General features: G+C 49.5%; 1 protein-coding gene across 1 annotated transcript; it reads left to right on the top strand.

The window, feature by feature from the left end:
• The first annotated feature begins 1,163 nt into the window (after positions 1-1,163).
• AS3MT (arsenite methyltransferase) lies at positions 1,164-18,714 on the top strand. The gene is made up of 11 exons (XM_040992191.1): positions 1,164-1,240; positions 1,428-1,468; positions 1,704-1,831; positions 2,584-2,734; positions 3,184-3,320; positions 4,330-4,399; positions 6,745-6,826; positions 8,547-8,678; positions 8,988-9,130; positions 11,619-11,753; positions 18,092-18,714. Coding segments are annotated over exons 1-11 (1,122 nt in total). The 5' UTR covers positions 1,164-1,239; the 3' UTR covers positions 18,194-18,714.
• The last annotated feature ends 1,357 nt before the right edge of the window (positions 18,715-20,071 follow it).

The following is a 20,071-nucleotide window of genomic DNA, read 5'->3' as shown; positions in this document are numbered from 1 at the left end:
AACTTGAACCTTCCTCCACTGCTCTCCAAGGTCTCAAGCAGAAAGCAGGATCAGAAGTGTAGCAGCTGGGGCATGAGCCGGTGCCCATATGGGATGCCAGCACTGCTGGCGGAGGCTCAGCCAGAACCTCATTTTGTGGAGAGAATATATTGAAAACTAACATTTAGGCGTGTTCTCACCATTTATATGCTTGCCAAAAATCTAAGTGATTTTTGTTAGAGAAGGGTGGAATAGAGATTTTTTTCATACAAGAAGGAGTTGAGGCATGAGACAGGAGTGGTAAGATAAAGAAGAGTGACAAGGTCAAGTGGGGGCGGGGCATCCGTCAGCATGGATGGGCAGCTCTCCAGGTGGAGTCTGAGGGCTAGCACCCAGCCATTCAGACAGGAAAGCAGGGCCCCATAGCCGGATAGAGAGAACACAGCTGACAGGTCGGTGGGCATCCCTTGGAAGATAGACCAGGAGGGCATTTCAGGAAAGGGCTGTGAGCTCAGCCTGTATTCAGATGGGGGCTTGGAAGGGAATGCGTCCAGTTCTAACAAGGTACACAGTAGAGAAAATCCCTCCTAAGGTTTAGGCACCCAGTGTTGTCAGCCCGCCTGACTCCAGGCAGAGGAGCACCCCAAGGGTGACTTCCTTGGGGCAAGGCAGGAACCACCTATAAAGTGATCCGGGTGATGGGTGGGACTTTGTGTGTAAAATGCGGGGCTCCTCCAGCAGGTGCTTTTTCCCCCTTACTCCCTCCAGGCTCCTACTCAACAAATTGTCCCAAAAGTACCAGAGGTGGAAACAAATATAGCAATATTGCTTACCTAAGTACACCCCAAACAGAACAATTACACACGGTAAGGATTTCATCTGTAGAACATTCTGGAGCGGCGGCGGTGGGAAAAGAGGGGATTGATTCTAAAGAAGGCAGAAACAACCCGGGCCGGGGAACTACTCTAGCTTTCGTTATAGGGCTTGTCCCGGTTCTTCAGAATACCCAGAACCCTACTTCTCCGAATGCCAATTAGATCTCAGTAATCTGCTTTTAAACAGTAGATTGAGAAAGGCTGAATTCATTCTTTAAACTTGAGCACGGGCCTCTAGGCCCAAATGACTGATTCAGCTGGTAATGCCGAAGGGCGCTGGTGCAAGTGCACGGAGCAGCCTGCGCCGGGGCGGGGCCTCTGGCGCGCGGGATCCGGACCCGCCTGCTGGGGCCAAGGTGCAGCGTCGCAGGGCCCGCAGACAGACAGTAAGTGTGCGCCCCTCACCAGCCCGCCCCGGCCCCCCAAGGCAGGCGCAGAGACCCCTCCTCCTGGGGCCAACCAAGAGCCCGAGCGCGGCTGGCCCTTCCCGCACTACTTCCCTGTCCGCTGCATGCCCTCCCCCTGCCCGACCCACAGCTGCCTTTTCTCCCCCTCCCCCCTCTCTGTCGGCAGTGGCCACCTCCAGCGACACTGAGATCCTGAGGGACGTGCAGGTGAGAGCCGCGGGGCCTCAGCAGGGAATCCGGGGCCTGTAGAAGTCCTAGAGGCCCACGCTCCTGGTGCTCGCCTCGAGTGGGGGCAGGGCCGGCGCTGGCTTAGAGCTTGGCAGGGAACCGAGTTCAGCCTGCCGGGTTGGTGGGGCGGATGGGGTGTAGTCGGGGATGGCCGCGGCACACCTGCTCGCTAACTCTTGTTTCCTCTTTCTGGCCCTCGTTTTTCACTGGTCAGGAGTACTACGGAAAGGTGCTGAAGACCTCCGCGGACCTCCAGGCCAATGCTTGTGTCACTCCAGCTGGGCCTATGCCTGCGCACGTCCGGGAGGCCCTGCGGAATGTGCACGAGGAAGTAGCCTTGCGGTAGAATGCCCTATGTCACCCCCCACCCCCGCACTGGAGCCCCCTTCCCCGCATCCCCCCCCAGTGACAGCCTTTCCAAGAGATGGTTGGTGCCAATCCAGCTCGGCCCCTCCATGCCGCCTGGCTGTCTTGTCTAACCCTGAAGAACCCCTCCCACCCCCTCAGGGTGTGTCCCATGCCTGGGACCTGATGTTTCAGAGGGCCCACAGCTTGGTCCTCCCTCTGAGCTTTTCCTTTCCTTGCTCAGCCAACAGTTATCCATCTGCAATGCTTTCCCTGGTGCCCTGCCTACTTCACGAAGGTTTCTGGGGCCCCTGGAGCCCCCTCTTCTCCAGTCTGCCCAGCCCTTGCTCCCCGTGCCACTCATCCATCAGTATGTCATGTGCTGTCTGGGCTTGTGTTTGACATCCCCATATTGGGATCAGAAGTCTCTTTACTTTTCTTCCTTCCTTAATGCCCAGCGCCAGGCCAGATACCATGCATGAGCTAATTAATGCCTAGGTATATTTGCTCAGCACATCTTATAGATGGTGAATTTAAACTCTGAGCACCTGGTGCTGTGCTCAGCCATGCGGGATCAGGCAGGTACTGTTCTGTCCTGCGGGAATACTTCCAGCTTTGTGCTTGGTAGATTGAACACCTACACAGCAACAGAGATGAAAAAAGAAAAGGGGAGGGGGGATTGATGTACACAGTTGAGTGGCGCCATGTCTTCTAATCTCCTCTGGCCATGTGACCTTTGAACTTCCCAGGTATTATGGCTGTGGTCTGGTCATCCCAGAGCGTCTGCAGAGCTGCTGGGTTTTGGATCTGGGCAGTGGAAGCGGCCGAGACTGCTATGCACTCAGTCAGCTGGTCGGTGATAAGGGGCATGTCACTGGGATTGACATGACTGGAGAGCAGGTGAGGAGGTGGAGGGCAGGGAGGAGAGCACTCCCGAGGCATTCTTGAGAGATAACACCTCCCTCTTCAAGGATGGTGGACCAAGGCCACTGCTCACCACAGCCAGCTGGCCTCTGTTCCCCACCCCCAGGCCCCTGCTTCCTGACCCAGAGGCAGAATACTCAGGCCGCTCCAGGTTCTTTTGGGGAAGCACGGAGTCTGAAGTTTGCTCTTAGTATTTGGATCTCACAGTGAGCTGCTGGATTTTGAGCTGTGAGAAGTTTGTTCCAGCCAAACATGTTGTGGGGATGTATATACCAGTCGGTGGTATAGCCTGTGTGCCCATAGCAACCTTGTGTACATATTCAATATGGGGAAGAAGATTTCCATAGTTATAGGAAAGTGTTAAGGGAAAAACAGTGTAGTTTGAAAAGACGTTAATTATTCAATCTGTGTTTCTCTTTCTTTAGGTGGAAATGGCAAAAAAGTATCTTGACTATCACATGGAAAAATTTGGCTTCCAAACACCCAATGTGACTTTTATTCACGGCTACATTGAGAAGCTGGCGGAAGCCGGGATCAAGGATGAGAGTTATGATATTGTGATGTACGTCTGTGCCCTTACTGCTACAGTGTAGCCTGTTGCCTTCTGAACACACAGACCATCACTTTTTTTGTTGAACTGTCTCTCATCCAGGCTAGCAAATTAAACTTGGCAATGTCTTAGTAAAGGGATGGCGCTTATATGAGAGGTTCGCAGTGCAGAATATATTAGCCCAAGAGAAAATCTACTTTGTTTATCCGTAAACCAATGAGCCCCAAAAAGCCAGCAGGATCATAATCTGCTCCTATGGTACACGTTGACCTGGTGTCTTTATAATACGGTTGTGCATCACTTAGCAATGTATTGTTAAATGGTTTTGTCATTTGCACACAGAATAGCATGAATTTATACAGCCTGAGGTGGTGTACCCGATGACACACTCAGGCTGTATGGAACACATGAGAGTACTTTAAAAGGTTCATGGGAAAATAATTAATAGATGATTTGGTTGTGATGCAAAACAACTTGCATGGGCATCAGCACACACGAGAGCCACGTCACAGCATTCCTTAGTGATGGGATTTTTTCAGCTCGTTAGCATCTCACAGGACCACGGGCACATGCGTGGTCCGTCCATACTCATGTAGGACATGGTTATCATTTCCCTGGCAGATTGTGGGATTCCCTGCTTCCCTTCTGAGTTCTCAGTTCATGCCCAAGTGATGACTGCCTTTGAGGCATTAGCCTTTTCCCATGGAGCTTAAGAAACACTGGTACAGTAGGCATTCGGGGCCTGGTTTTGTGGCTGGAGGAACATCAGGTAAGAAGCCAGTGAGAATCCTGCCTGGGTTTTCTGCATCACCTTCAAACTTGCTAGTGATGTGCTGAGGTTTTTACACATTCTGCCCATCTCTTACTGTGGGGGAAAAGGCAGAGGAGGAGGGGGAACGTGGGAGGATGGTGAAGGCTTGACAGAGTGATGAGAGCCACTGAAGGAGCTAAAAGGATTTGAAGCTCTCGTAGTAGCGTGTGATTTGCAGGATGTGACATTTGTTTTGTTTTTGTTTTGTAGCTCAAACTGTGTCATTAACCTTGTGCCTGATAAGCAGCAAGTGCTGCAGGAGGCCTACCGAGTGCTGAAGGTGAGAGGGGCAGGGACTGGTCACCTCTGCTTGCTGAGCCTTCTGCCCTTTCCTGTCCCCTTCAAACCGAGTCCAAGCTTTGCATTTATGAACTCAATGAAAACGAAGTGGCAGGGAGAGGGCAGCCCGGGGTGCCCTGGCTATGGTTTCTTCTCCTTCTGAGCTGGCAACACATCCCAGGCTCAGGACTGTAGCTCAAGCTGAGAGCCTGGGCATCTTGCTGCTGCACGTGAACCTGGGAAGCCCCGACCTGTGGAGCTGGTGACCCAAGTGGGCCACGGACATGCTGTTCCAGCGCCAGCACTGTTTCCAAGAGCAACCTACTCTTCTGCTTTGAAAATGTTTTATTTGAGAGGCAGCAAGAGAGAGTGAGTGAGCACTCTTCACTGGTTCACCCCTTGAGTGCTTGCTGACAGCTGAAGGGTTGAAGCCAGGAGCCAGGGACTCAGCCAGGTCCTGTCTATGGGTGGCAGGAATTGTGACTTGAGTCATCACTGCTGTGGCTCAGGGTCTGCTTTAGCAAGGAAGCCAGAGATGGCAGCATGCAGACAGCTCAGCCCCTAGGCCAAACGGATGCCCCAACTTCCTCTTTATCTGTTAGGACTTTCAGCTCTCTGGAAAGTGAAAGAAGGTGGACTGTTTTTTAGAAGAGAACTTGCAGAAGTGGCATGGCTTGCATAGGTCTCTGAGCTGTGTCTCATAAAAGACACAAGAGTCGGAGATTCGGGTTGTGGCACCGTGTTGAAGCTCAGACAGCAGCGTCTGTGTAGCTAACAGTTAAATGCTGTGTTTGTTCAGATGGGGTTGTATAGGCCAGCTCACAGTCCTTGCCCAGGTGTAGCTATGAAAAAAGAGACATTGTAGACTCCAGATCTCTGTACTTATTACCTACGATTTCAAGTTCCTGCTTATTCATTTGCTTTAGATTTTTAAAAAATTTATTTATTTTTTATTGGAAAAATAGATTTACAGAGAGAAGGAGAGAACAGAGAAAGATCTTCTATTCACTGGTTCATCCCCCAAGTGGCTACAATGGTTGGAACTGAGCTGATCCAAAGCCAGGAACCAGTAGCTTCTCCCAGGTCTCCCATGTGGGTGCAGGGTCCTAAGGCTTTGAGTCATCCTCTGCTGCTTTCCCAGGCCACGAGCAGGGCGCTGGCTGGGAAGTGGAGTAGCTGCGACATGACCAGTGCCTATATGGGATGCTGGTTTCTGCAGGTGGAGGATTTGCCAGTTGAGCCATCACACTGGCCCCTATTTGCCTTAGATTTTAAGGGTAATATTTTAAAAACATATTCTATTATGGGTCTGGTATTCTAGTGTAGTAGGTAAAGCCATTGCCTGTGGTGCCAGCATCTCATATGAGGGCTGGTTCTAGTGCCAGCTGTTCCACTTCTGACCTAGCTCCCTGCTAATGCACCTGGGAAAGCAGTGGAAGATGGCCCAAATGCCTGGGTCTCTGCACCTGTGTGGGAGACCTGGAAGAAGCTCCTGGCTTCAGTGTAACCCAACCCTGGCCCTTATAGCCATTTGGGAGTGAACCAGAGGATAGAAGCTCTCTGACCCCCCCCCCCCAACTTTCTAACTCTGCCTTTCAAGTAAATATACATAATTTGTTATAAAACCAAGTAACCTTTATCAGAAAATGATATAGTTTTTAGGGGATAGGAATTTATGGGATGCTGGTTTTCTTTCGCTACTTACTCATCAACCTAAGGCAACCTGTGTATTAGATTGATTTTTTTAAAAAAGATTTATTTTATTTTTATTACAAAGTCGGATATACAAAGAGGAGGAGAGACAGACAGGAAGATCTTCCCTCCAATGATTCACTCTCTAAGTGACCGCAACGGCCGGTGCTGTGCCGATCCGAAGCCAGGAGCCAGGAACTTCCTCCAGGTCTCCCACGTGGGTGCAGGGTCCCAAGGCTTTGGGCTGTCCTTGACTGCTTTCCCAGGCCACAAACAGGGAGCTGGATGGGAAGTAGAGCTGCCTGGATTAGAACTGGCACCCATATGGGATCCCGGCACGTTCAAGGCGAGGACTTTAGTCACTAGGCTACCATGCCAGGCCCTAGATTGATTTTTAAAAATGAGGGATAACCTGGTATCTTTATGTAGAAGAGCAACTCCTAGCAGTTTTAGTACCTGTTGCATAGGTCTCTGAAAATACAACCCTGAGGCTTGCCATTGGTTGCAACTGGGGAGGCAGCTATTAGTGGCTGGTGGGAGGGTCAGCGCAAACATTCCCCTTGTTTTCAAACTTGACTTTGTTCTCTCATGCCATTTTTATCTGGGATCAATGTAATCTGTAACCTTGTTTGAACTAACACAGCTCTCTTTCAGCATGGTGGGGAGCTCTACTTCAGTGACGTCTATGCCAGCCTTGAACTGTCGGAGGGAGTCAGGAGTCACCGGGTTTTATGGGGTGGGTATTGCCCCCGGGCTGTGATTGAAGGCAGAACCTCAGAGTGCAGGGAGCCAGGTGTGAGCTCACGCAGGGGAAGGGTAGGAGGCCAGGGTTGCCTTCCTGCTCTACGAGTCACTAGGGATATGGCCTTGGACCAGAGAAATCATCTGGAATCATTGTTGACCAGACTATTAAATACAAAAGCTGTCCCAGAGGCTCGGTGGACAGTGAGTGTGAAAAAGTCCATGAAACTGAAGGTGGACTGTGGGTGCCCCCTGAAGCCACTCGTGCCCAGTACCAGTGGCAGTCCTACCTTCAGCTACCTTCTGTTAGTGGAATCCCTGGCAGTTGGGATCCATGCGCACTATGCTCACTTAGTATGTGAACACAAAACGTTTTACTTTTAAAATAAATTATGTCAGCTTTTTTCTTATTACACAATAGTGAGTGGACTTTGTTAGAAAGTTAGATAATAGTTCTTTAACAAAGAGAGAGATTGGGCATGGTATGATAGCCTAGTGGCTGAATCCTTGCCTTACAAGCAAGAATCCTATTGAGGCACTCATTCATGTCTGGGCTGCTCTACTTCCCATCCAGCTCCCTGCTTGTGGCCTGGGAAAGCAGCAGAGGATGGCCCAAGGCCTTGGGACGCTGCATCTGCATGGGAGACCTGGCAGAAGCTCCTGGTCAGCTCAGCTCAGCTCTGGCTGTTGTAGCCACTTGGGGAGTGGACCAGTGGACAGAAGATGTCTCTCTCCTTCTCTCTGCAGATTTGCTTTTCCAATAAAAATTTAAAAATCTTAAAAAAAGAAAAAAGATTGGCAGTACCACTTTTGATGGAGTAACTGGGACATGAAACAGCATTTTTAAAAAAGATGTATTTATTTTATTGGAGAGACAGATTTTACAGAGAGGAGAGATAAAGGTACTCCATCGACTGCTGATTCACCCTCTAAGTGGCCACAGTGGTAGGAGCTGAGCTGATCCAAAACCAAAAGCCAGGAGCTTCTTCTGGGTCTCCCACTTGGGTGCAGGATCCAAAGGCTTTGGGCCGTCCTCTACTGTTTTTCCCAGGCCACAAACAGGAAGCTGGGTGGGAAATGGAGCAGCTAGAACACAAACCGGTGCCCATATGGTGATACAAGAAGGATTAGCCTGTTGAGCTACAGTGCCAGCCCCAAACAGGCGTTCCAAAGCGGGATGTGGGCATCCTGAGAAGCGACTTCAGTGCTGCACTAACCCCATCCTAAAATACTTTTAAAATACTTGTATTAAACAACTGTGTTGTACAGTTTTACCATACGCTAGCCATTTTCCCCCTGGAGATTATTACATTTATTTCCAATTTATTTGAACATTTTTTATTTGAAAAAAATTGTTTAAAGTCTATGAATCTTAGTACTAATTATCATTTTAGTGGCAGATCACTAGGAGGTGAATCTGAAGCCAGTAGGCAGTACTGTAATTTCTTTTTCATCCAGTTTTATTCACCTAGCACAGCTGGATGGGACCAAAACACCAGAGAGTGGTTTCCAGAGTGTATTACTGGGCACCCCGCTTTTGACCATGACCTTCTAGACTTTAGGGTATGCTTAGGTTGAGTTCTATCTATGGGACCTGCGTGTGTGTCTGTCAACTGATGCCACATCTTAATCAATTATAGAAAGAATGATTTCCTTAATGCTGTCTCAAGTGTTGATTAACCTGTGATTTTTCCCACTTTTTTTTTTTTTTTAAGGTGAGTGCCTTGGAGGTGCTTTGTACTGGAAAGATCTTGCCAACTTTGCCCAAAAAATTGGGTTCTGCCCTCCACGTTTAGTTGCTGCCAATCTTGTTACAGTTCAAAACAAAGACCTGGAAGGAGTGATCGGTAAGAAATCGTAGCGGGGCTAGCCTAAGCTGTTCACCTGTGGTGGCTTGTGTCTGTGCAGTTTTTCTCATTGATGGGGGCTTTGTGCTGTCGTGAGGGGCCAGGCTGTTGTCCCTGGCATCATGGCAACCTCCAGAAGACTGGCATTTAATCAAGTGCTTTGAGCTCATCCAGTAACGAGTGAAGCCTCGAAAAACAACTGGTGGTGTGGGAAGCGGAGACCACGCTGGGACGTGCTTGTCCGCATTGCTGAGCCAGCTCGCTGATGTTGGCATGCTGGAGATGACCGTGAGCAAATGCTGTTTTCAGGTGACTGTCGTTTTGTTTCTGCAACATTTCGCCTCTTCAAGCTACCAAAGACAGGGCCAACTGAAAGATGCCAAGTTACTTACAGAGGAGGGATCCCAGGACACGAAAAGGAACTGGTATTTGATGCAAATTTCACATTTAAGGTAAAATTAAGGAAAATTAAGGAAAATTCCCGTAGCTCCTGGCATTCTTTTCTCCTCTCATCCTTGCTATAGACACCTTCTCTCCAACTTTCACTGCTGCTCATATTTTTTGTTTTTAAAGATTTATTTATTTGTATTAGAAAGACATATTTACAGAAGGAGAGAGAAATGGAGAGCTCCCATCTGCTGATTCACTCCCCAGATGGCCTTAACAGCTGGAGCTGAACCTTGCGGAAGCCAGGAGCCAGGGGCTCCCTCTGGGTCTCAAATGGATGCAGGTTCCCAAGCACTTGGGTCTTTCTCTGCTGCTTTTAGAAGCACATTACCAGGGAGCTGGAATGGAAGTGGAGCAGCCAGAACTAGAACTGGCGCCTGTAGAGGCTTTATCTGCTATGCTACGGCGCTGGCCTGTATGTGGGTTTGGTGAGCAGAGCAGAAAGATTATTTACACCCAATATTTATTACACATTTTCAAAGATTTATTTTTACTGAAAAGTTTTTTTTTTAAAGATTTATTTATTTTTACTGAAAAGACTGATATACAGAGAGGAGGAGAGACAAAGAGGAAGATCTTCCATCCGATGATTTACTCCCCAAGTGACTGCAATAGCTGGTGCTGAGCTGATCCGAAGCCAGGAGCCAGGAACCACCTCCAGGTCTCCCACACTGGTGCAGGGTCCCAAGGCATTGGGCTGTCCTTGACTGCTTTCCCAGGCCACAAGCAGGGAGCTGGATGGGAAGTGGAGCAGCTGGGATTAGAACTGGTGCTCTTATGGGATCCTGGCGCATTCAGGGTAAGGACTTTAGCCGCTAGGCCACGCTGCCGGGACCTGGGAAGTTAAATTTACAGAGAGAAAGGTCTTCCATCCGTTGATTCACTCCCCAAGTAACTACAATGATAAGAGTGGAACCAATCCAAAGCCAGGAACCAGAAGCTTCTTCCTGGTCTCCCACATGGGTGGAGGGTCCCAAGGTTTTGGACCATCCTCTACTGCTTTCCCAGGCCACAAGCAGGAAGCTGGATGGAAAGTGGGCAGCCGGGACATGAACTGGTGCCCAAATGGGATCCTGCTGCATGTAAGGCCACCATGCTGGGCCCTAAAAATGTTTTTAAAGACAGAAAAGTTTCAAGAATTTTGTACAGTCAGTGATCATATGCTCATTACTTTACCACTTGAAAGCATTTTTTTGTACTCTGTTTTTTTTTGCATGTATAAGTATGTACATATATGTGCACGTATCTGAATTTGTTACATTGTGGAAATTATGTTGCAGACAACATGGTACTGTATCCCTCCATGTTTCAGTTTATATCTCTGAGAAATAAAATAAACGCCTGTATAACCACGATACAGTTACTACTCTTCATGAGATGCTTTCTTCTAATATCAAAGAAATACCACTAAAGAGAAATGCAATAGAAAAGATTAGGATTGTGGCATAAGTATTCCTATTGTTTAATTATATCACGGAATCAAGGGGTTGTAGCATTGATGATGATGCAAATTAGTATTTTTATCACTCTTTATCCAGTAAGCTTTCTTTTCTCAAAACAGAAAACCGGGCCCGGCATGGTAGTCTTGCACATGCCAGGATCCCATATGGGTGCCGGTTCGTGTCTTCCGGCGGCCCTACTTCCCATCTAACTCCCTGCTTGTGTCCTGGGAAAGCAGCGGAGAATGGCTGAAACCCTTGAGACCCTGCTCCCACATGGGAGACCAGAATGAGGCACCTGGCTTCAGATCAGCTCTGCTCTGGCCGTTATGGCCATCTGGGGAGTAAATCAGTGGACAGAAGATCTTCCTCTCTGTTTCTCCTCTTCTCTGTATATCTGATTTTCCAATAAAAATAAATAAATCTGTAAAACAAAACAAGCAAACAAAATTCGGAAAACCACAGACAGGCTTTGGCATCAGATGCTTGGGCACCAGTTCTGGGTATGTTTCTTATTGCTGGGGTGAAGTTGAGTATGTCACCCAAGTTCATTGAGATTCAGTTTACTCGGCTATAGAAGTGTAATAATAATGGTTCCTTTGCAGAGTTGCTATAAGGGTTAGTAATAATATGGCTAGCAATGCATGTGGTACATTCTGGAATTTGACAGAAGGGAATGTCCTCATTTGCCCCAAAGATGGGAGGACTTAGCATTTCATTCTTTGGAGCTCTCAGCCCACATAGAGTGTTTAGGTTCTGGCTGTGGGCAGCCAGGGCTGGGCACTTCCCTGCCATTGCCCCGGGTACAGCTCAGAGAGAGAGATGGCTCCTGTGGATCATCTGGGGACAGAGCAGCCATGGGAGTGATGAGGGTCCTTGGTCAAAAAGGCTGCCAAAGATACTGGGCACACCACCTAAAATAAGCGCAGCAGGGCCTGCCCTGGAGGGGAGCCCTGGGTCAGAAGCTGCGTTCGAGAACTTTGGGCATTCTGCTTTGGCCCCTAGGATGGCTTCCCTTCATGTATGTGTGTGTGTGTTTTATGCTGCTCTTTAGAAAGGTGAAGCCCTAGAAGTGGATGAAGAAACAGCAATTATCTTGAAGAATTCACGATTTGCCCAGGATTTTCTCTTTGAGCCTTTGACGGAGAAGTTGTTGACCTCTGGAGCCTGTCCTGTATTGGAACCCAAGGTTTGTTGGGCCCACAAGTCCCTGTTACAGAGAACCATTTAAATAAATGATCGTATTTGTTCCAGGCCGCCACAACAGCAAGAACAAATCCAAGCCTTTGGGGTTGACCACCATGGCCTTCTGGTGTCTTCATATCTGTCAAATGCTTATTTCCTAACTAAATTTTCTCAGTCCTGTCCTGGAGTTGGAGATACCTCTCTGGGTGTGCTATAGAAGGACCTACATACCTACAGATACCCTTGGACTCCTGGAAAGAGAATGTGTGTGTAGATTTTTTCCTATAGATTTTATTGACTTGTTTTTACTTGAAAGGCAGAGTCACAGAGAGAAGGAGAGACAGAGAGATCTTCCATCTACTGATTTACTCCCCAAATGGCCGCAATGGTTGGAGCTGGGCTGATTGGAGGCACTGTAGCCAGGAGCTTCCGCGTGGGTGCAGGGTCCCAAGGCTTTGAGCCATCCTCTGCTGCTTTCCCAGGCCACAAGCTGGATGAGAAGTGGAGCAGCTGGGACTCAAACCAGTGTCCTTATTGCATGTTAGCACCAAAGGCTGAAGCACAGCCTAATAGACCATAGAAGCAGGCCTAATGTGTGCAGATGGGGCAGAGGATCTGTTACTTTCTTTTTTTATTTTTAAAGATTTATTTACTATTTTTATTGCAAAGTCAGATATATAGAGAGAGGAGAAGAGACAGAGGGAAATATCCTCTGTCCGATGATTCACTCCCTAAGTGACCACAATGTCTGGTATTGTGCTGATCCGAAGCCAGGAACCAGGAACTTCCTCCAGGTCTCCCACATGGGTGCAGGGTCCCAAGGCTTTGGGCCATTCTTGACTGCTTTCCCAGGCCACAAGCAGGGAGCTGGGTGGGAAATGGAGCAGCTGGGATTAGAACCGGTGCCCTTACGGGATCCCGGAGTGTTCAAGGCAAGGACTTTAGCCACTAGGCTTCTGTGCTGGGTCCCTGATTATTTGTTTTAAAAGCAGAGTTACAGAGAGAGAAGGTGAAATGGAGAAATCTTTGATCTGCTGATTCACTCTCCAAATGGCTGCAATGCTCACATTGGGTCAGGCCAAAGCCAGAAGCCAGAAATTTCATCTAGGACTCCCATGAGAATAGCAGGGCCCAAGCATTTGAGTCATCTTTCTTTGCTCAGGTTTATTAGCAGGGGACTGCATTGAAAGTGGAGCAGGTGGGACTTGAATTGGTACCCATATGGGGTACAGGAATCACAAGTGGTGGCTTAAACCTATGTGCCACAGTGCAAGTCCCAGTTTAGCCATTTCCCAATAGCATTTCCCAAGAGCATTAGCCTTTTTTCTTCTTGGATTTATTTGTTTTTATTGGAAAAGAACATTCTGGAGAGAAGGAAAGGCAGGAAGATCTTCCATCTGTTGATTCACTTACCAAAAGGCCACAATGAGCAGAGATAAGCCAATCCAAAGCCAGGAGCTTCTTCTGGGTCTCCCTTGTGGATGTAGAGTCCCAAGGATTTGGGCCATCTTTGACTGCTTTCTCAGGCTACAAGCAGGGAGTTAGATGCGAAGTGGAGCAGCCAGGACATGAACTTGTGCCGTGTGGGATCCTGGAACATGCAGGATGAGGACTTTAGCCCTTTAACCATCAAGCCAAAGTGCCTGGCCCACCACATTAAGCTTTTTAAATATTGCTCCTTAGCAAATTGTCTTTTGAGTCTGGTGTGTTAGCACTACCTCCTTGGGACCCTGCACCCACATGAGAGACCAACAGGAGGCTCCCGGCTCCTGGCTTGGATCAGCTCATCTCAGGCCATTGAAGCCGTTTGGGGAATGAACCAGTTTGGATGAAAGATCTTTGTCTTTCCTTCTCGTGTAAATCTGCTTTTTCAGTGAAAATAAATACATCAAAAACAGCAACAACAGAAATTAAAAAGCAAGTGGTCCGAGGGCAGCACTGGAGAAGCTGCTTCCTCCAGGGCTGTTCTCAGGGGCCTCCTGCTGCCAGAAAAACAAGTCAAGGGTGAGTGGGCTGGCAGAGCAGGTGGTTTGCTCAGTGCTGCCCCCTGCCTTCCTCCCCGAGTGCATGCCACTCACGTACAGAGGCAGCTGTGACCTCAGATAGGCGCAGCTACGCTGGCTCTGCGTGCTTGACCTGGCTTATCTCGGCGTGAGGTCTGTGAGTCTGTATTTCAGTCTGCAGATGGGCCTGTGTCTCTAGGCCAGCTTCAAGTTTTTGACCTGGGAGTTTTTGACACTGAAGAAAGATTTAAGAAATGAAGCAGCTGTGTGTCCTAGAACTGTAACCTTGTACTCTCAGCAGGGAGAATGCGCCCATCTTGCTCCTGGCAGCCCTCCGTGCCAACCCTAAACCCAGGCACAGGTCCTTGGCCTGTCCGGGTGGCCTGTCCAGGCAGCCCATGCTGGGCTTCCAGCAGCTGTAGCCACACAGGTACAACCATGGCTGGTCACCCAGCCTTGGTAGAGCCTATTTGGGGAGCACCTTCTGCTTTTTCCCTTCAAACCTGGCAAGAAGCTTGTATTTTACCGTGAAAAGGCTGGCATTAGTAAAATAGCACAGCATCTGAAATGACTCAGATGGGACTTGCGCTATGGCATGTCTTGCTTCAGTTACTAGGCAAGGTTGTAATCACAGGAACTGCAGAATTACTTACATTAGGGCCCCATGTTGTAGCACAGCTGGTAAAGCTGTCCCTTGTGACACCTGCAGCCCACATTGAAAAAGTGCCCGTTCAGAACTCTGGCTCCTATGCTTCCATCCCATCATTCAGCAAAAGTGCCTGAGAAGGCAGCCCAAGGGGTCCCAGGTACCTCAGTCCCCATCACTTACCAGGGAGCTTGGGACAGAATTCCTGACTCCTGGTTTCAGCCTGGGTGACATCCCGTTTGGGTCCTGGTTTGAGTCCTGGCTGTGCCACTTCCCATTCAGCTCCCTGCTGGTGGCCTGGGAAAGCAGTGAAGGATAGCCCAAATACATGGGCCCCAGCACACTTGTGGGAGAACTGGAAGACTTTCCCGGCTTCAGACTGGCCCAGCCCTGGCTGTTGTGGCCATTTGGGGCGTGAATGAGTAGATGGAAGACTTCTTTCTGTCTCCCTCTCTCTATAACTCTTCCTTTCAAATATAAACAATTAAATAGATACATTTTTTAAGAAAAGACATTTTGGGCCCAGCGTGATAGCGTAGCCCCACTTCTCATCCAGCTCCCTGCTGGTGGCCTAGGAATGCATTTGAGGATGGCCCAAAGCCTTGGAGTCCTGCACTCGTGTTGGAGACCGGGAGGGAGCTGGCTAGACCCACACAGACCCAATCCTGGCTTCGGATTGGCTCAGCTCCATCTGTTGCAGCCCCTTGGGGAGTGATCCATTGGACGGAGATCTTCCTCTCTGTCTCTCCTCTCTGTATATCCACCTTTCCAATAAAAAAAAAAGAATAAATCTTTATAAAAAAAAAAGGAATTTTAAGAGGAAGTATAGATGAGAGATATGTAGGGGTTTGGGACCACGAAAGGGGTCCAGGCTAGGAGCAGCGGAACATAGTAAGGCGTTCTTCCAGGAGGGGAATGAGAGCATGAAGAGAAGATGCTCGCTGCTTCCTGGTGGTTGGGGAGAGCTCTGCCAAGCCTGCACCTGGACGGGGCTGTGGCTGCATGGTAGCACAGGGTCACGGTGCGTCATGCTACACAATCTGCACAGAAGATCAAAAAGCACAGCCTGAATAGCAGTGGACTCACATGGATTGCCCTGAGCCAACAACTCTGCAGAATTACTTAGGGGGGAGAAGGCGATGACATTCGGGAACTGTCAGGGGTACAAGGCAGTTCCAGGCTTGTGGGGAGCCTCAGCATGGTGGGTCCCATGTAAGTTGGTGGGACAGAGGAGATGAGATTGGTTTCAGTAAAATCAGGTATACCTGTGGGTGCCCTTGGAGGGGAGCAGTGTGTGTGTGTGTGTGTGTGTGTGTGTGTGTGTGTGTAGGGGGGTCAGTGTCATCGATAGGGCCCGTTCCCCTAGCAGCCTTCTTTTGTCTAAGTTAGACCCAGACTCCGAGTTGGAAGGAAGGGATGTGGTTGGGAGGCAGGGGTGAGGTTTGGGGAGTGCGCATGTGGCTGAGAAGAGGGAAAGGGAGGGAGGATGAGGAAGGGCTTTAGGGTTTGGCAAGTTGGGTGCCAGAGAGGCCTGGTGGCCAGACTCTGACATGGGCTAATGTTAGTGGTTCTAACCTGAAACCAAGCTGAAAGAGGGAGTTTTACCTGTTCTATGTGGGTCTAGGCAAAGTTCACATTAGAGCATGTTTCAAAATTCCGTCCATCTGGTCTGCTTTTCCTGAAGGGGGCTGGGCAGGAGGCAGTAAGGAATGTGGAAACGCCATGAGCTCTGCACAAGGCAGACGCTGAGTGATCCAAGGGATGAATCCCTGTCTGTTATTTAAGATGGAAAGGAAGCAGGGAGTCCCAGTCTTAGGGTAGCAACCCTGGGTAGAGTAGGAATGGTGGAAGCACCTTTATTTAGTAGCAGTAGGGAAGGCCTCCCCACAAGCCATAGGGGCTGGGCCAGACTGATGGGCCAAGGGCTCCATCTGCGTCCTGTGGAAGGCAGATGTCGGGGGTCTGGGGGTTGGGCTGTCACCGGCTGCCTCTGTGGAACGTCAGCAGGCTCTGGGATGGGAAGCGGAGCCCCCAGGACTCAGACCTGTGCTCTCATCCCTGACTCTGGCGTGGCAGGTGGTGGATTGATGTGCTGTGCCACAATACCATCCCCACATTGACCCTTCACCCAGTCCATAGCCCTGTCTCAGGTGCTGGCCTCTCACTTAACTCCCGGTCTTGAGGTCTTTGAGGCCAAGCAGCATGCCTTGGGAGGTGAGGTTGATGTCGTTCTTGTCTGTGGGAAGTTAGGACATTGCATCCCAAGAAGCAGGTTGTGGAAGATCATTCTTTAGAATGAAAAAAATGGGTTACTCCTTCCAGCAGGAGCTGCAGGGAGACTTGGGATTCCTAGGTGTGTGCAGGGCTGGCTGCTGCACCTGCTCCTCCAGGCGTGAGCCTTACAGAGGGAGCCCAGATCCAGGCGGAACTTTTAGTTATCCATCCAATAGGCAGAGTGCCAGGGAGAGAGATATCGAGATCTTCTATTTGTTGGTATTCCCAGCTGACTGCGGAGCCAGGCAGGACCAGGCAGAAGCCAGGAACCATGAATTCCGTCCACGTGGGTGGCAGGAACTCCAAGTTGCTAGATCACCATTGGCTGTCTTTCAGGTCACATTAGCAGGAAGCTGGACTGGAAGCAGAGCAGCTGGGACTCAAATTGGCACAGCAGTTTGGGAAGCTAGTCATGCATGCAGGGGCTTAATGTACTGTGCCACAGCACCACTGCAGGCCTCTTCCTTTTAAAAGTTGGAAACTGAGGGCCTGAGAGGTCAAGGCCACCCATTAAGTCCCTTCATTGAGGGGAATGGCCTGCGAGGCTGTCAGTTTCATGATGACATGTCTGTGCCTGTATGCTGAGAATGGCAATAAGTAGTGTGGATTCGTGTCTGAGGTCAGGGGTTCGTTCACCTGCTGGACAGCTTTTCCACGGGCCCCACTGGGACTGCCGTGGGAGGAGGCTCCTCGGGAGGTGAGAGGAGAATAAAGGCTGAAATCGTTGTGGCTTTGAGACATTCCCCCTCCTTGGTCAGTTCGAGTGTGTGGACGTGAGCAGTGCTTAGCAAGGGCCCTGGGGCTGGTGAGGGGCCCAGAGCTGGGAAGGGGTCCTCTTGTCTTGTGCACATGTTGCTGAAGATGCAGAAGGGGCAAAATCTCAACGGAGGGGTCTCCCAGCAAACAGAACGGAGCGTCATCACCTCTTCCGGCCCGACCCAGGCTGCCTACAGGAAGCTTTAAATGAAATTGGCCTTGGGGTTAGAATGCTTTGTAAGCCTGAGTTCCCTGTCCAGCGCCATCCTCACCCCACCCTGGGACGCCACAGGTGGTGGGGTTGTTTCCAGCAGTCCCCTGCTGCTTGCCACCCTTCTGGGAAATGTGAAACTGACTTCATGGTTTGGGCTTAGGCCCAGCCCAGTTCCGGAGAGAACAAATGGGTGGGAGATCTTGCTGTCTTTGCCTCTGTCTCTGTTTCATGAACAGTTTTTTTTTTTCTTTAAAATGAGTTGTACCTTGAAAGCAGCATTGATGTGATCAGAAGCTTCAGGAAGAGATGGCCACCTTTATAGTAGAATGAGAGACGCTACTGCCCAGGGACCCAATTTTATCTTCCTCCTAGGTAAATCAACATAATTCAAATGGAAATCTTGGGTTCCCAAACCCCACTTAACTTTGCATTTTGGTTTGTCGTCCCAGGCTGTAATCACAGATCCATTCAAGCTGGCAGAACAGATGGCCGGCGTGAAGTCCGGCTGTGCCTCTGCTGGAGGCTGCTGCGGCAAGCCGAAGAAATGCTAACCTGGACCACACTGGCCGGGCCGGGAGACTTCCCCACGGTGGGCCGGAGGCTGAAGGAGCAGGCACACCTGTGAGCCGAAACTGCTTCTCCATGTTGCACAAACATGGAAGAGGCAAAAGGGAGCCCTGTGCTACATCACGGATAAGAATAAGTGAATGATTTTTTTAGAAAATAGTAATTAAATAAAAGTGCACAGCTCATCACCGGGATTGTCTGGAGGAATTCTGTGTTGTGGCGCCATCTAATGGCGTGAAATGGAATTGAGCAGCTGTCTTGGACTAAGCCAGGGGAAGGAAAGCTCAGCCAGGGCATGGGAAATCTCTTAGTGTCTCCTCCCACCGCATTCTGTCAGCCTTTCAGATAGATACATCTTAAAACAGTGGGCAAGGGTCCTGGGAAGACATGTCTGATATGACCGCAGCTGCCACTTAGGGTCTTGTCCGTGTTCCCTTACCGAACAAAGTTCCCGGCGACACCTGCTGATGGCGCCAGACCCCACAGGTACTGGCAGGAGAGCCGGTGCGGTAAATGGATTTTACAATCAAAGTTTAAAAAAAAAAAACTTTTTTTTTTTTTTGCCATGGAATAAGAAAAAAACATGTGAAAACTAAGGTTTATTTCCCCCCTTCTCCTTAATGTTCTTAATCTTTCTGTTAGGAATGAAAACTTCACAGAACTTACTCTAACCCCTTTCTAGCAGTGTGGCCAGGAAGAGAACTTGCATGTGTACATCTCTCCACTGTTTTTTTTCTTTCTCTCTCTTATAAAAATATTTATTTCTTTTTATTGGAAAAGCAGATTTACAGAGAGAAGGGGAAACAGAGAAAGATCTTCCGTCCACTGGTTCACTCCCCAAGTGACTGCAATAGCCAGAGCTGAGCTGATCTGAAACTAGGAGCCAGGAGCTTCTTCTGGGTCTCCCCACGCAGGTGCAGGGTCCCAAAATTTTGGGCCGTCCTCGACTGCTTTCCCAGGCCACAAGCAGCGAGCTGGATGGGAAGCGGGGCTGCCGGGGTATGAACTGGTGCCTGTATGGATCCTGGTACTTGCAAGGTAAGGATTTAGTCACTGAGCCGTCATGCTGGGCATGTCTTTCTCTGCTCTTAAAAAGGATCCGAATCTCTCCCTGAGCCCGCTGGCCACTTCCCCAAGCAGTCCCCCGGCAGCTGTCACTCTGAGCCCCGTCGCCACTCAGCTGCTACCCAGGCACTTCCTGTCAGTCACTCCCAGTGAAGGTCATGGGAGTGCGGTGGGGGTATAAGTTTCTCTTTCTTTTTTTAAAGATTTATTTATTTTTATTGGAAAGGCAGATATACAGAGAGGAGGAGAAACAGAGAGAAAGATTTTCCATCCGATGACTCACTCCCCAAGTGACCACAATGGCCGGTGCTGAGCCGATCTGAAGTCAGGAGCCAGGAATTTCCTCTGGGTCTCTCACATGGGTGCAGGGTCCTCAAGGCTTTGGGCCGTCCTCGACTGCTTTCCCAGGCCACAAACAGGGAGCTGGATGGGAAGTGGAGCTGCTGGGATTAAAACCAGCGCCCATATGGAATCCCGGCATTTCAAGGCAAGGACTTTAGCTGCTAGGCTACTGTGCTGGGCCCTCTCTTTTTTATTAAAAGACCTATTTATTTTTATTGCAACATTGTATGTACAGAGAGGAGGATCTTCTGTCTGTTGATTCACTCCCCAAGTGGCCACAGTGTCTGGAACTGCACCAATCTGAAGCCTGGAGCCTGGAACCTCTTCTGGATCTCCTACTTGGGTACAGGGTCCCAAGGCTTTGGATCATTCTTGACTGCTTTCCCAGGCCACCAGCAGGGAGCTGGATGGGAAGTGGGGCCGCTGGGATTAGAACCGGCTCCCATGTAGGATCC

Source organism: Ochotona curzoniae, unplaced genomic scaffold (assembly GCF_017591425.1).
Source record: "Ochotona curzoniae isolate NIBS_2020 unplaced genomic scaffold, NIBS_Ocur_1.0 contig_66, whole genome shotgun sequence".
Lineage (NCBI taxonomy): Eukaryota > Metazoa > Chordata > Mammalia > Lagomorpha > Ochotonidae > Ochotona > Ochotona curzoniae.
The sequence above is the reverse complement of the archived record's forward strand: the minus strand, read 5'-3'. Positions and strand labels throughout refer to the sequence as shown.

Excerpts from the sequence above, each read along its gene's own strand:
- AS3MT (XM_040992191.1), top strand. Across the intron at positions 2,735-3,183 it reads TTGACATGACTGGAGAGCAG|GTGGAAATGGCAAAAAAGTA; the intron begins GTGAGGAGGTGG and ends CTCTTTCTTTAG. Across the intron at positions 6,827-8,546 it reads GAGTCACCGGGTTTTATGGG|GTGAGTGCCTTGGAGGTGCT; the intron begins GTGGGTATTGCC and ends TTTTTTTTTAAG.